At 37.7% G+C, this 15,504-nt stretch overlaps 1 protein-coding gene across 1 annotated transcript in view; it reads left to right on the forward strand.

The window, feature by feature from the left end:
* The window catches only part of ATRNL1 (attractin like 1), a gene marked incomplete at its 5' end in the record, with an annotated part of 455,979 nt that overhangs the window by 390,895 nt on the left and 49,580 nt on the right, over positions 1-15,504 (forward strand). Inside the window, one exon of the mRNA XM_008629373.2 lies at positions 13,064-13,178. Coding sequence (XP_008627595.2) covers positions 13,064-13,178 — 115 coding nt within the window. The remainder of the gene's footprint in view (positions 1-13,063; positions 13,179-15,504) is intronic.

Consider the following 15,504-nt stretch of genomic DNA (forward strand, 5'->3'; position numbering starts at 1 on the left):
TCCAGTGATCTGCAATCGACTGTGAGTCACTTGTCTTTTTCCAATTACTTTCTGTATACCGAGAGAAGTCAAATATTTACTGCAGAGCTGAAGGTAGCAGGAGGCCCTAACCAGCCTTTGCTACCTCACAACAAATGCTTGAGCCCTGTTATTGAGCAGGGGTTTGTTTACAGATGGTTAATTAGGGACCTAACTGAATCTTTTAGAAGGACAGATGCAAGTTGATTAACATCTTTATCATCTACATGAGTAGCCTTTAATAAGATGCTCGTACAGGAAAAAATAAAGTGATATATCCAATTAAAATCTTCAGCTTGCTCAGCAGTTCACAGAAAATTAGGAAACTCTAATGAACAAAACCAGGCAAACTGGAGGAAAATTATAACTACACAAAGAGGCCTTTCATGTGAACATAAAGAAATGTTTAAAATATAAAAATAAACCTCAGTATTATAAAGATTGAATGGGTGAAATGTTAATGATGCAAATTAAGTGTGTCATTATGTATATCATCAGATACTTCTCATAACTGAAGATTGCCCAAAGATAATTTTTTTTCTTAAATGAAGAAAATTATTAATCTATGTTTTAAATTACATTGCTTATGGTACATTCATAGAAGTTTGAATAAGGACAAAACCAATGGGAATGTGAAGGGCAAAGATTGCTTGAGTGAAGAGTGTTAGCTGATAAACAGACCAAAAAAGATAGTGTTTGGAATTGCAAATTTCTACACTAGGTGATTCTGCAAAAACAAGGACTTTACAACAATCAGAACTGGAAGTCATCCAGAAATGTCACAGCAAAAATCAGGGACAAGGAAACTGGAGAGAGTAGAAACCATTCTGGCAATTTATGATCAAAGAGAGCTAAAAGACATCTATTAAATTCTTAATATATTGATGGCTCTAGAACCTTTTAGTGCAATTCATTTCAATAGACATTTGGGGAATTATGAGAAATTGCTCTGTCTGGGACTGAGGAGGTTTTCAAGAAGATTTTTCTTTCGAGGTCTTTGACATAGCTTTTATTATGCTTAAATTTTTCCTCTAACATATTCCAGAGATTTCTGATAGCACAAGATGAAACAATGATATGTTTTTTGTGTATGTAGCCTACCTGCATATATGTACAATTCCATATGTTTGGGGAAAGTCAGCTTAAGTCATTGTGGCCTTAAATGGAACTTAGTCAAGCTGGGAAGTAGGAGGCAGTTGGATTTTCTTGCATGGCTCTTGTGATCCCTTGAGTGCCCCTACCCAGAGGATTTTTCTTTGGCCACATTAGGCCCAGCCATCCATAACTACTTCTTCATGGAGAAAGCACAACCTACATCACAGACACAAAATCCTTTAAGATGTTCTGGGTATCCATAGATAGCTGCCAGTAAAAAGACAGCTTGTACATTCTCTGCACCCTTAACTTTCCTGTAACCACAATATTTAACTCCAGTACTTCCCTCTCACCAGGACTTGTGCCATGACTTCACTGCTTTCTCTGTATTCAGTCCCACACAATCACTTCCAGACTGTAGCTCCATCTCCATAAAACATGCCTGCTTTGTCTGCGACCTTTCCCCTGAATATCTTATGCTACACATTTCGCATACTTAAAATCTTTTATAAATATTTTTAATTTTATTATTATCTTCAGCATGCCATTGCAAGAGAACAAATCACCACAACCAAAACTCTTTAACTGGCTCTTTAGCTGTGCTTTTTTGCTTAATGCTTTTCTGCTCTGGTGGTATTGTGTGTTATAAAAGATGCCAGTGGCACACGGAGTCCCATACTTCTGTATATTCTTATGGAAATCTAATTGTGCTCCGATTGCATCGCTGTATTTTAAAACAGATTTGTTTTACAGTAATGAAAGGCAGGAATCCTTAATGTTACCTGAGTCAGGGCCAAGTTTTAAATTAAAAATCTGGATGGAGCTGGTATTAGGGAAAAAAATGTAATTGTCACACATCTCAAAGATAACTGAGAAGTTTCTGAAAGACTGGGGCAAAATTGTACTATTTGAGCAGAAGAACAGCATAAAAAGTTAAAAGAGACTATAGCACGTGACAGTAAGTTGAGAACGAAAATGGCTTTGGAATTTTGATGGTAATAATTAGAAGTTGTGACCATACCTTTCTTGAGCATATTTTTAAATAGTAGTATCATTTTTACCCTTTATGAGGACTTCTCTGTAAAAGGAAACAGAAAGGCCTCAGACTAAGAATATTCAGTGTCCACATGGTACATTCATTCTGTAATAAAATTCCTTCTCGTTTCCTTGCATAGCCTTAAGTACAGTTCTCCTTTCTGTGTGTTATAAGAAGCCAGCTGCCACTTCTCAACCTCTCTTTGAAATTTGCCCTGTTGCCTGTCTATGGGAATTGAATTGTAGCAAGGGGGAGAGGTGGTTAAAATACCAGGCACAGGTTGGGCTACAGGACTTCACCTGCCCCTTCCCACTGGCACAGGCCATGGTGCTTGCAGGTCACCCAGCAGTGACATCTGTGCCCCCTCGCTGGGGATGCACTCAGGGCCAGGGATCCTGCACTCCTGAAGCCCCACTGTCCACACTGGAACTGGGATCCAAGTTTTCACTCTTCTTGGTACGATTAACAAAGAGAGCAGCAAGTCTGAAACTTGTGGTTATGACATGACAGGCCACTGAGAGATACTTTCTGGGTGACGCACGGGCTTCACAAAGTCTACTAAGAATGAAGAATGGTTTAATTGCTAAAGAGGCTGGGGCTGGCATTTAGTAACCACTGCTGGTTTTGTGCTGCTGATCAAACCACAGGAATTAGCAGTGGGTTCCTGTTTTTCACTGTTGCTGAACAGGGAAACACTGATTTGAATGGCTGCCCACAGGAGGGGGGAAATGAGATAGGAGTTTAGTGCTGAATGAGTACAGTGTGTGTCATTTTATGGATGGCTGGTACTGTGGTACAGTCTCTTCTAAGACCTATAGAAACCCTGTCTTGTGGTTACTACTGAAAGCAAATAACCACAAAGAAAATGTACATGTTGAAAACTTACCATGGCATGCTTACGCCTTGGTGCACTGTAGTTACAGCCCAGGGTAATAAAGAAGTGTTTGTTTGGAATATTTTACAAAGCTTGGTTTCTATAGTAACAATCATGAATACTTTCAGCTTCAGAAATAACATCTGCCTGGTGACTGATCTCAAATCTCAACTCTTGTTGAAGTGAATAAGATCCTGCTCCTTCTGCTTATTGCTAGCCAGTGGCATTTGATACAGGGCATTTATTTCCATTGGGAAGGGGTGGGAAAAGGCAAGAGGAATCAGAAAACAAGGGTAAAATATGTTATTTGCCACTTTAGCCTTTAGTCACTGCTAAAATAAATCAGGGTTTACACAGAGATCAAAAGTAAATGTGTTTCACCATTCTGTTGACTGATGTACAGGACAAACATTACTCTGCTTTAGTCTTGTCAGTGATTTAAACTTTATGCATAAGCTTAGGGGAAGGGAAATCATTTGGTTAGATATGGACAGAGTACAAATCTTCCGAGAATACAAGGCTCTGAAGGAAACTCCAATGAAAAGTTCACAAATCTGTGAATTTTCAAGGAAACTCTTTCAAAAAGGTGGTCAATCTGCTGTGAAAATGGTATTTCTTTTGAAGAAAAGATGTTAAAATCATCATCACTGCTGCTAAGTTTTCCAATGTAAAATTTAAAATGAGAACATTTTCTGAAGCAAAAAAGCAAGTGCTTTCATGCAATAAGGATTAGGACTATAGAATTCAATGGCAATCATGATTTTTGTTGGTGGTCACTGAGTACCACCTTAATGAAGAGAATAATAAAGATATGACATAATTAGAAGTTCTGCTGTGCCATAGGAAATATGTGTGGAACAGAAGTGTGAGTTGAGCTGGGCTATATTTCCATAGCACACATTTTAATTAGTAATGCTTAAGAGCCTAAGCAAGCTTGGAATATGGTACCAAGGGGAAAAAAAAAACCCACTTTTTTTCCATGTAAGTGGGATTCAGCAAATACTTTATATTGTAGATCTATCCTGGCTTAGTAAAAATTAAACAGATTGTGTAATATTTTAAAGGAGCAGTCTTTTTTCTTTTTTTTTTAATAGTAAAAAATCTGTCTCTTTAAAAAAAGGTATTCCATCAGCTATGTCAAGCTAACATAAGTAACAAGAATAAATAGTTTCATTCATGCAAGTAATCGTGTTTGCTTTAATGCAAAGTTTCTCCAAGCACTAATTCTCATGTGTCTAATTATTTGTCAGATTAGATCCTGTAACTTCCATTTTTTTTGTGCATTTTCTGTGATGTTCTGAATTTGAGCACAGTAAGTACTAACAATCTTGATGGGGAGCATCTTAGAAAGCAACATTAAGTGATAATACTTGAGCTTATTTGCAGGATTTTTCAAGGACACTATTAAGAAATGAATAGCATAGTGTCAGATTTGCAGCTGGTGTAAATCAAAATAGTTCTGCTGCTACTCAAGTGCCATGCTGATTTAAGCAGCTGGTATTTAGGATTTGAATTAGTTCGTAAGAGTCAAGTGAAAAAAACTACTCAATTATGCTTTCAAATTGGTGAATGGGCAGAGTAGGTGATGGAGGTCCTCAAGAGAGGAAAGCAAGACACATATCTTGCAACACTTTAGACAAGGTCTGGTTTGTGCTTTCACACTCCTGCCAACCTGTCCTCTCCCTTTTTCCCTGGCTGGCAGCAACCACTGCCAAAGCAGTTTAACACGTGCTGCTGCTACCACCAAATAACACAGCAACACCAGCCTCCCTTTTGCTGCCATCTCATACCTTTTCCTGGGATAACAGAAATCCTTTATTTATCATTCCTCTTCCCGCTGCTAGAGCAGCTATGATTGGATCCACAATGTCCACATGCAGCCACTGGGATGTGAACTTCTATAAACTTGCTAATCTTAAATAGGGATCATTTGTTTCAGAATGGTTTTGGCTCTGGTGTGCACACTTTACAGCTGTCCTTGGACCATGGCAAGGACGATGAAAATAAAAGCTGTGTCATGCTTTCAGATGTTCGTTTGTGTCCTCCCTACATTCCATAGTCTCGATCTGTGTAAGTTGTCATGATAGAAAGGAATTTGTGATTCTGGTGCCATTAATATTTTTTTCCTGCATTAAGAATATTGCCAAGTTTGCACTTTAATCCCTTCTGCTGACAGCTAGTTTTCACAATGTCTTGATTTAGTTCTCTTTTTTATTATTATAATTCCAGGTAGAAATGTTTTAATTTATCATTCACTAGGCATCCTGCATGTGGCCAGGAGGTTAAAAAAGAACTTGGAAAGGCATTGCTGAGGAAAAGTTCACTAACACTGTATTTTGGATGACATACAGGGTACTACTATATTTTCTTTCCAATTTTGCAAGAAATGCAAAATACAGCATAATCCTTTCAGGACACTTGCCTTTCCTAATCCTCACATCTGGCATAGATCTCCTAAATGATGATCCAACCTTATCTTTTATGACTCTAGGGTGCTGCAGAGCTACAGCTCTGCGGTTGCAAAAGGTAACTGTCAGAACTTCTGCCTTCTGTCTGAGTTTCATTCTCACAATGACAGATTCAAACTTTATGATCCTCCCCGGGCAAAGGACAGCCCTTCTGGGCTCCTCATGGACATTTCAAAAGTCCTGACTCAGTTTGCTTGTTACCAGTGAAAGCAGCTATACTGTGCTCGTACTTAGCCCTGCCTATTACCACAGCCACACTGTCAGCCTGCAAGTGAGACAGAATTTAAACTGTGCCTTGTACTGTATTTTTCCCAACCCTGGAATATTAGTGGCTCTGAGGGGACCATGTCCTCTTCTGCAGGCAGTCTAGGGTAAAGTTAACCCATTGTGATATATGGGAGTGACTCTCTGCTCTTAAGTGCTCAGCCCGAGCTCAAACAGTGATGGACTGTCAGTCATTCGTCCCCAGTGAAATGAGAGTTTTCATAGATGAGTCTTTAAGGCTGAATTGTAAAGGAATAATAGAATTCTCTACTTCTCATTTCTAACCCCTGGAGATCCAGCAGATATGCCCATCTGGGAAACAAATGCCCATTAGCATCACTTCACTGCACAGCACCACTTTGACTTAGAGGTTGGCAGTCAGAAGAATTTACAGGAAGGTACCTGGGGATATATGATTCCTAGTATATGCCACAGACACAGAGACTCAGGTGCTTTTCCCAACAGGATCTACCTGGATGCTGCCAAGATAAATTTCCTTTCATGAACTGGATGCTGGCACTGCCAGCCCTCAATCAGACTCATATAGCTTAATAGGAGAATATTCTGGAAGCTCAAGGGGATATCTCTGGCAGTAATCCAGTACAACTACTACACACACCATCCGCTCTAAGTTATGTTCAATATTTTCCATATTAACCTGAAATTACCCTCATTAATGGGCAAGATGTAACAGTAAAGTAAGACCAAGTTTATTTAACAGTGTGAAGGTACAGGGAACTGCATACGTGGGCACACGGATAAAGAAAGGCAATTTTCCTTGCAGCCACCTCATGTTTTAACTTAGCTTCAATGTCTTGTGCTCTGTTCAGCCACCTGTGAAAATCAAGAAAGTTCCAGGATGGTGCACACTGATGTCACAGTTCAGGAAAAGCAACCTCTAGGCTGTAGGATAAAAGGTGAATAGCAAACCTGACAAGGAGTTCTTTCTGGAAACCCCACTGAAAATAAATGCATCTGCAGGTGTTTCTTGTAGCTTTGTCTTTATAAATCAGTTTTAATCAGAATGTCAATTCATAACTCTCTGGCTAATGAAATGCTACATAATGCACTTCTTGTATTAGGTTATCAAATGAAGTCCCTTACTAGATTAACTGAGAGTAACTTTGTTGCAAATAAACATAGTTCTTATAATAAAAATGACTCTTCTGAGCATAAACAGTTTGAGTAATATATAAATTTAAGATCAGTACAGAACAACCATATTCTAATCAGAAAAGACTGCGTGAAAGAATGCAGTCTATCATTGTTAGAGCTGAGATAGACAAGCAAGACAATAAATTGAAGGATAACAATGCAGTTTGTGCACTGGGGCCATAATCACAGCTTGGTAATCATAATGTATTCTATTTATTGTTCATTTCCACTGTTTTTCTTATGGAAAATAATGTTCCAGTGCTGTCTGAGATTTCCATTTCTATTTTAAAACAAGGAAATTAATGATTTGTGTTCTGGAAAAACAGTGGGGCAGAATGACAATGGAAAGATAATTTGCTGTTAAAAAAGTAATGAGAAATGTTAGTGTAATTTTGGTTGGGATGCATTTAATTATCAATAAACCCGTTGATCTCAGCTTTATTAGACATGATAGAAGTTTTCAGGGAAAACTTCTTCATTTTGAAGGTCTAGTGGAGTTGGTAGAGTCCTCCAGTAAGTTGGTGCAGCTGGATGACTTGGTCGCAGAAGCCGGGCAGTTACCTCAAGTCTCTTCCAGTATAGATAGAAGAATTATGAGATAAACCAAAATGTGCACCAACTTTTGCTGCTGTAGGTAATGTAGTTATGTACCTCCCATAGGTTAGTGGGAGCTCATTAGCCATAACTAGAAATCACTTAGAAATCCTCAGGCAAAAGAAGGTGCAGTGTAGAAACTCAGAGTGCTGAGGACACTCAGGCTCTGGGCCATTCTTGCAGGTTTAAATGAGGTGAAGCTTTCCACTCACTAATTGCAGGAGAGGAAATTTATGTGATGTATTAAATGAAAATCTTCAGTAGATGCTCAGAATTTCTGTAAAACCCTGGAGTCAAATGAAGAACTGATGTTTCCTCTGCCAGCCACAAGCAGTGTTCAGTACCCCACCCTTGTTTATTCTGTCTCAGTGTTTCCTGAAGTCTATTTCTCCCTCACACAAATGATGTTTGGTGAAAGCTTTTTTTTTTTTTGTGTGTGTGTGTTACATTATCATTAAGGCTCATTACTCATTGAAAAAACCTGGAGAAAATTGTCAAAACTTGCAGGTGGGTGGGAAGCTCATATTCAAAAGTATGTTAATGAGCATTAGTTCATGAGTTCACCCAACACTTTAGAACAGGAATGTGGTGTAGCACTGATAGTCTACAGAACCAGCAGGGCTGCTGGCAGGCTTTGTTTCTGGCTAAGGCCTTGCCTTAGCTCCAGTGCTCTGGAAGTGTCAAGTTCTCCTTAGGGCAGCAGCAGGTGTTGTGAAAGTGGTGGAATTTTCCTGGGAGGAGCAGATGGCACTTCTTTCCTCTGACATTACTGCTAGGTTTGATTCTCTTGGTAAATGACCATGGAAAGAATCAGGTGGAGATAGGATGGAGGTTGTCTACAGGTCGGAGTCTGCCATCTCCTTCTGCTGGCAGGATAGCTGCACAAGGGACAGTTGGAGTTTCTTCAGGAAAATGGCCAGAAAAGCCCCAACCAAAAGATATCAGTGGAATTCTGATTTTGAGAGGGCGAATTTTCTTTTGTTCCTTAGCCCTGCTGAGAAGTCAGCCTTTACTGCACTGAGAATGGTCAGAACAATCACAGCATTTGACCCTTCATCTTTAATTACAGGTCACAGTATTTCACCTCAAACATGCATTTAGTAAAAGCAAAATAGGGTAACCCAGATTCATCCCCTTACTATAAAAGCAGAGTTAATCTTTGCTTTCAACTGTGATTTAAAAGAAAGTAGCCACAAGTGCGTTGTAGAAACCTAATTTGATAAGGGTGTTTTGGGAACAGCTACCTCGATCAAGCTCTACATCCAGGGCAGCTGAGTGGGCATAGAAGAGCCCAAAATGTGCCTGACAGGGAGAGGTGACTTTCAGCTCTTGAGAAATTTTTAATACTGATAGTAAGATTAACAGGCTTTTGAATTTGTGTGTAGGCATCTGAATTTGACCAAAATCCAGCCTGGGTACTCAAGGGCATTTTGGAATCTGAGACTTGTGTATTGTTAATAAATCAAGTAACTCAGAAAATAACCAAAGAATTTAGGAAAAGCACCTGAAGCTGAGAGCAAATGAAGATGTGAATACTTGTAGTATAACAGTATGAATTTTATGTTTTCTCCTTTTCTGTATCTCTTACCTCTTCAGAGGACATAGTCTTTTTTTTTTTTTTTTTCTCCTCTCCTCTGAAGTCTTGCACATTAAAAATCCAGAAAAGCGGCTGTTTACATTCTGAGTCTGGTCCTAATCCTGTTGCAACAACAGATTTTATTGTTTATTTGCCAATTCGTCTAGCTTAGTTTATGCAGAATTCACCAGATTAATGCTGTTTTAATAATATGACTAAAAACAAAGTTTAAATTGACATAATTAATTAATACAACAAAAAAGAGTAATTTGAGCTGTTTGTGAAGAAGAACTGAAGTTTTATTTATAACGAATTCTTGTAAGTACAAGTAAGACCATTTTAGTTTGGAAACATTACAGTGATTAATACATAGCTATTTGCATTTTAATACTTGATTTATATATCAGATCTGTATTTGTGCACACTGTCAAACTTTATTCTGTTCTTGTCAAAATACTTATTGCTTCTGACAGGTGTAACATGCTCACATTAATCCTTAATTCCTTGATTCAATTTTCTAATTGCTTTTTTGGCATGAGTTTGGAGCCATTTAGTCTTACGTGAACTATTTTTCTTATGGTATAATAATGCACTTTTAAAAATTGGATGCACCTAACTTAGAATGTTGAAGAAAATATATAGAGGATATTACTTAGTACTGAAAATCAAAAGTTTTATAGCACTTCTGAGAGGCACCACTTCTTGGAATACAGATAGAACCAAAACACTTTATACTTTTCATCTTCCCGTATTCACAGTATTAAATATTTTCATAGATACAAATTGATGGTGAAGTTTCAGTGCATTTTGGCCAAGGAGATGCTGAACACTTAGAGCAGCTCCATGAACATCCCCTGAGTCATCGTGGTCCTGCTCTTCTCACCTCTTCAGGCCACTGCTCTCTGCTGCCCATCCCACCCACCAAGGGGGACAGAATCCACTTCCCAGCTTCTTCTTGGTCTGCACTCTTAAAGCTGATCAGCTCTCTTTTTCCCAAACAGACAAATACAGTAATGCAAGATTTGCACGGCTTTTTCATACTTAAATAAATACTCCCACCTGTTTTGCTGCTTTCTTTTATAAAGCATGAATATGGCACACACTGGCATATGTTCTTCTGCCAACAATGGTAATACTGTCATCTGTTCTTTGTGTAGGAAAAAGAAAGCTAGCCCAAACTTATTTCTTACAGAAACAGATCCAGAAGAATCTTCCCAAAGCTTGGTATTTCCTCATAAGCTCACCCAGGTAGCTGAACTTCGGCTACATCTTTATAGGACTTTCAGAAAAAGATTGTGAGAATGTAGAACCTTTAATAAAAATCTAGGAACCCATGAAGATGACTCCTGATACTTATTTTCTGTGAATAAATGCATGACTACACACTTAAATTGTGGATAAAACTTTATCTATTTGGTTTTTATTGCCTGATTTAATCCCTATCCTCTCCACTTATTTCTTCTTTCTATATACTCTGGGTTGCTCTTCTATTCTCGCTATCAATAATAATATGTGTTCTTTGACCCTTTTATTCCTTCATAGTTTTATGCCACGTTCTTTTTCACCTTCCCAGCTGACACACTTTCCGTCATAGTGTGTGTAAAAAAGGGAATATAGGAGTAAAAGTTTATCAAAGAAGTGTTTGTTTTTTATGTCTTCTACTGATAAAGTTTTATTAATCTGTGATTGTCATTTGAGGTTTTGGCAAAAAATGTAAGTCACTTTCTCTTGTGGGGGAAAAAAAGAGTAATTCTAGAAAGTAAATCATGGTAGCTTACTGCTCTGGGCAAACAAACTTGTGCCTTATCTCTTCCAAAAAACCCGTGGAAAATGCATGATAAATGGCACATTTCAGAGAACATGTTATGTCACTGTGAAATAACTTTGATTCATGATTATGTATTTATCTTTAAACAACTGACAAACCTTAGGGTATCTAAATTATTATCATTTGCTATATGCTACTGTGTTATTTTGCTAGGGAACCTGAAGGATGTGAGGTCAGATAAGACATCTGCTTTTGCAGTCATGATTTTTTTATAAAGAATAAATAAGCACAAAATTCTTACTGTATTTTACTTTTGGATGAAGTCCTTTGAAAAAATATTTTTTCAGAAATCATTTCCTCCAATTGTGTTTTGAAGAGCATTAGTATAAACTTCAGACAGAAAAGGATGGGGCCTGTTGATCAAAGGGTTTATATTACACAAAAAAAGAAAATATCAACATTTGGACTTATAATAAAGTAATCACCAAATTAAAATTCATAGTGGTAAATTTGTTCCTTCCAGTTGTGTGTTTGCATGAACTGTTCTGAATTACATTTAAAAATTAGGATTTCATTTTCTCTGTGTTTTCAAATAGTTGTTTGATTTGCTGTTGTGACAAGTCAGGAAAGATGACTTAAAAGCTCTATTGCTTGCATTAGTAACACCAGCTGAAGCTTTTGGGGCTTTAGTGTCCTATTTCATCATTTGGTAAAGTTTTTGGTGAATGTAAGTTGTCCTTTGCTATGTCATGGCAATTTTAAATTAGATGTCATTCTGCACCCAAGTTCTTTAATGCTGTCACTTTAAAAGAATCTACAGAAATGCCTTTTAAATATGACCATGAAATTTTAAAAAAAAGTTTATTTATCTATTTTTCAATTTATTGCTATATTCTGTTTCCTTATCTTCACTGAGCAGTAATAAATGTTGGTTACTTGGAGGTAGAAAAATAGAAAATGATAATTGCTTTACATGATGGAAGTGCCTTTGTTTTCCTTATATCAAGTACTTTGCAGTGTATTTAACTTGGCTAAACTATCATTTTTTCTTAGAATACTTGAATCAGTTGACATTTATGTATACATTGCATTTTGTATGTAAATAGAAAGTTTTCTGGCTTTGAATTTTGAATCAAAATGTTGAACTCATATTTTGCCTTGGAACATGACAGACATTTAGAAAATTTACAAACAGAAAAAGAAATAAATGCTTATGCTGATTTTGACCTAATGTTTTTAGAAGTGTCTTTAGTGCTTGACTAAGTGTTTAAGCTCTCAAAAGTGAAATGCCTATCTCTGAGTGAGCACAAAACTTGGAAACATGGAAATGCAGAAACATTGTAAATTTTCATCTTAGAAAATTATTATTCTCTGGCTTCATAGACGGCTTTGCTTTTTTTCCCAGCTCCTCCTGTCCTTGGTAAATCGAGAACAGTATGGCAGCAACCATTTAGTTGAAAACTAACTGCAAATTAAATTATCTATACAGGTAATGAGAGTTTGGTAACAGCACAAACCCCCTGCCATCAAAGCCACTGCTATCATAGCTTTATATAAGATGAAACAAGGTAATAATCACACAGGCAACATTTTCAGAGAGTTTCTAAGTATATGTAAATATAGTGGCACTGCAGCTATTTTTTTTTTGCATATGCAAAAAGAATCAGGAAGGTTCTGCCTTGAAGAAATCCTTTGCTTACCAGGACAGATAGGGAGAAGGCAGAATTCCTGGTCTGGGGACTTCAAGAGGGATTGACTATCTTTAGCTGTTGGTATATAATAGATTTGCTCTCATTTTATAGTTTTGGCATTAGGCAGGCTAGGTAATGGATGCTGTTGAAACACAATTCTTTCACGTGGATACTTCTTAATAGAGATGGGGAAGTTAGCTACTCGCAGATACCAGTGTGTATATCAAAAGGTTTTGCTGTTTTCTAAGCTTTAATTTGATATTACTACATTTAGTAAGCTATAAAATTCAGTAAAATTTTGTTGTCTTTATGATATTTTAGTTTATTTTTTTGTTGTTTTGTTAGATCTGCAGCGTGGGCTGTCAGAGCCCATTTTTAAGTTGATTAACATGGTTCGGACAATCTGTTTGAATGGAAAGAACCAATTAGGAAAAAATATCTTCCTGCTATTACAGTGTGCCTTAAAATAAAAGATGCACAGGTAAAAATGGAATGGGAATCTCAAAGGTGTCTTCCTTTTCCAGGGTGCTCCTAAGCCGATTGCCATCGAGCCGTGCTCAGGAAACAGAGCCGCCGTCCTGACGGTGTTTTTGTGTCTGCCCAGGGGACCATCGGGAGTTCCACCACCCGGGCAGTCAGGTAAGGCTGCTGTGGTGGGTGTTGTGTCTGTCTCCTTCTACACACTCTGCCTGAGCAAAATCACCCTCACAGATCCAAAATAATAGCACAGCAGATGGATACGAGGAGCTGCCCAGTGAAGCTGATGTTAAGTTTAGCCCCAACGTTTAATTTTTCCTGGGAATTTGGTGCCATGTCCAAATAAAAAGCCCAGTGGTTAAGCCAGCCACATTTCATTAGGACTTCCTGAAGCATTACCTGTGCATGTCAATATGCTCCACCATTATCTCTCAGGGGAAAAAATTCATATACAGCCACTTCCATGGTTTCAGTTCAAGCATCTGTAAAAGAGGCTGTACGGGGAAAACGAATGAGTATTTTCACTTCAGGCTAAAATTTAGTGCAGTCTAGTTTGCACCATAAATCCCAACACTTTGCTGGCCAGGACTCAATTAAAATACTAGTATTTCCCAGAATGCCTGTCAGATAAAACCTGGAATTGTGTGAGTGAATGCTTCCATAGGGAGGTGTTCACTTTGGAAATGATCCCAGCTCATTTTAAAGTAGCACTTGCATTATCTGGAAGGACTTCTTGTGGTGATCCACCTTCTATGCTAGATCATTGTACAAAAACATTCTCATAAAATACTTCCTAAACAGGAGGTACCTACCTACACCTTTAAAATCCTTTAAGTAACTGCCCACAATGATGTAATGTAACAGAGCCATGACAAGAAAGTGAAGACAGAATGTGACACTGCACATGTGACCAGTTTATTCATTCAGAATTCACTGCAGCTGGAGCCAAATTGAACACCTTTGTAAGGAATAGTAGATTGCATGGTATGTGCCCAAAAAGCAGGAATAAACCAGAAAATATGCTTTCAGGCTAGCTTTTATTATTAAGAGCCAAAAAAGATATCCTTTTAACCTTCAAAAACCCATTTAAGAGATTAAAAAGTATTGAGTAATGATGAGGGTAAACTCAGTTGACTTATGCTGGAAATAAGCTCAGCCGGGTGTTCTTCTTTTGGCCTGATCACTATCTGTTATTTATTTGGGAGTTTTAGTTCCTTTTTTGAGGGCGAGGGGTGTTAAATTTTCTTCCCTCTGAGTTCTGAGATGAGGACTTCGTTCTTAAAATGCTGTTTATGGCTTGGAATATCATTTTTGGAAGTGCTATGAAAATAAAAGTGTTACTGATGCTTTGTCAAATACATTTCCTGGAAGAAATACATAAATGTAAGTGCTCTGAAGAGAGCAATGTGAGAGGAAGGATGTTTAGCTTATTCCCTGTTCATGTTTTAAGGAAATGAAAAAGAAATGAAGGTGTTTATAGTCATGCAACAAGAAAACATTATGAAAGGAAATTAAAAGTAATTGTTGAAATTGAGGCTTAAGATGTTTTTGGGGGGAGTTTTTTTGTTGTTTTCAAATTTACCTATGATGTGCGTCTTGACAGTAAAAATGTATTCATTTAGTTTCTTCATAATCAGCTTCTATTTGCCATATAAAGGAGCCTTTGAAAAGTAATTGCTGATATTTGCTGTGTGCAAAGCATGGAAGGGATAGGTTTTCTTGAAACAGGACTTGGGTTCAACAACATGTCAGATGTGTCACTCAGCTTGTTTCTCAGCCTGTGAAAGAATACACCTCCTTTTTAAACATGTTATGTTCTGTCTTCTCCATCAGCTTCCATCAGCTTTATTTGAACTACCATTCCTCCATTTGTTATAATGGTATCTGTCAGCCACTTGTGTTCAAAAATATATAAATGTTTTAGTTCTACAACTTTCACTTTTTTCAGGGTCAAAAGTGAATAGAAATGCTTGAGATGTTCCACCATGCTGGGTTATCCACTAGAGTATATTAGATTATGTGGCTATAATAATTTTTTTCTTGCGCATAATGAGTTTTGGCACTTGTGGATTGCTGTATGTAACCATGCCTAGGCTAGGCAGGAGCTATTATGCAAGTTTTTTGGCATACCTGTAGCTCTACTAATTCACTCCATTCCTGTCCTGCAGCACTACCTGCTGCTTCTTCCCTGGGCGGCCTGGGAGCAGGTGCTGTGAACACTGCCATGCTTTTTGGAAATGATATGCAAACTTTGAGCAGCACACACGTCCTCTATGCAGTTGGTTCTCCTTATGACCTAAGTTAGACAAAACCAGTGATACTGAGGTGGATGGAAATCATGTGCTCGGTAATTATATCTTGCAAAGTAATATTAGAATCCTCTATTACTTGCACACAGCCATTTTCCAGCTTGTTGGGATCATTCTAGGATAAAACTGACAGTGTGTCAAACTCTTTGTTTAAATGATATGTCAATGATACTCTTTCC

This window comes from Corvus brachyrhynchos, unplaced genomic scaffold (assembly GCF_000691975.1).
Source record: "Corvus brachyrhynchos isolate BGI_N302 unplaced genomic scaffold, ASM69197v1 scaffold783, whole genome shotgun sequence".
NCBI classification, from domain to species: domain Eukaryota; kingdom Metazoa; phylum Chordata; class Aves; order Passeriformes; family Corvidae; genus Corvus; species Corvus brachyrhynchos.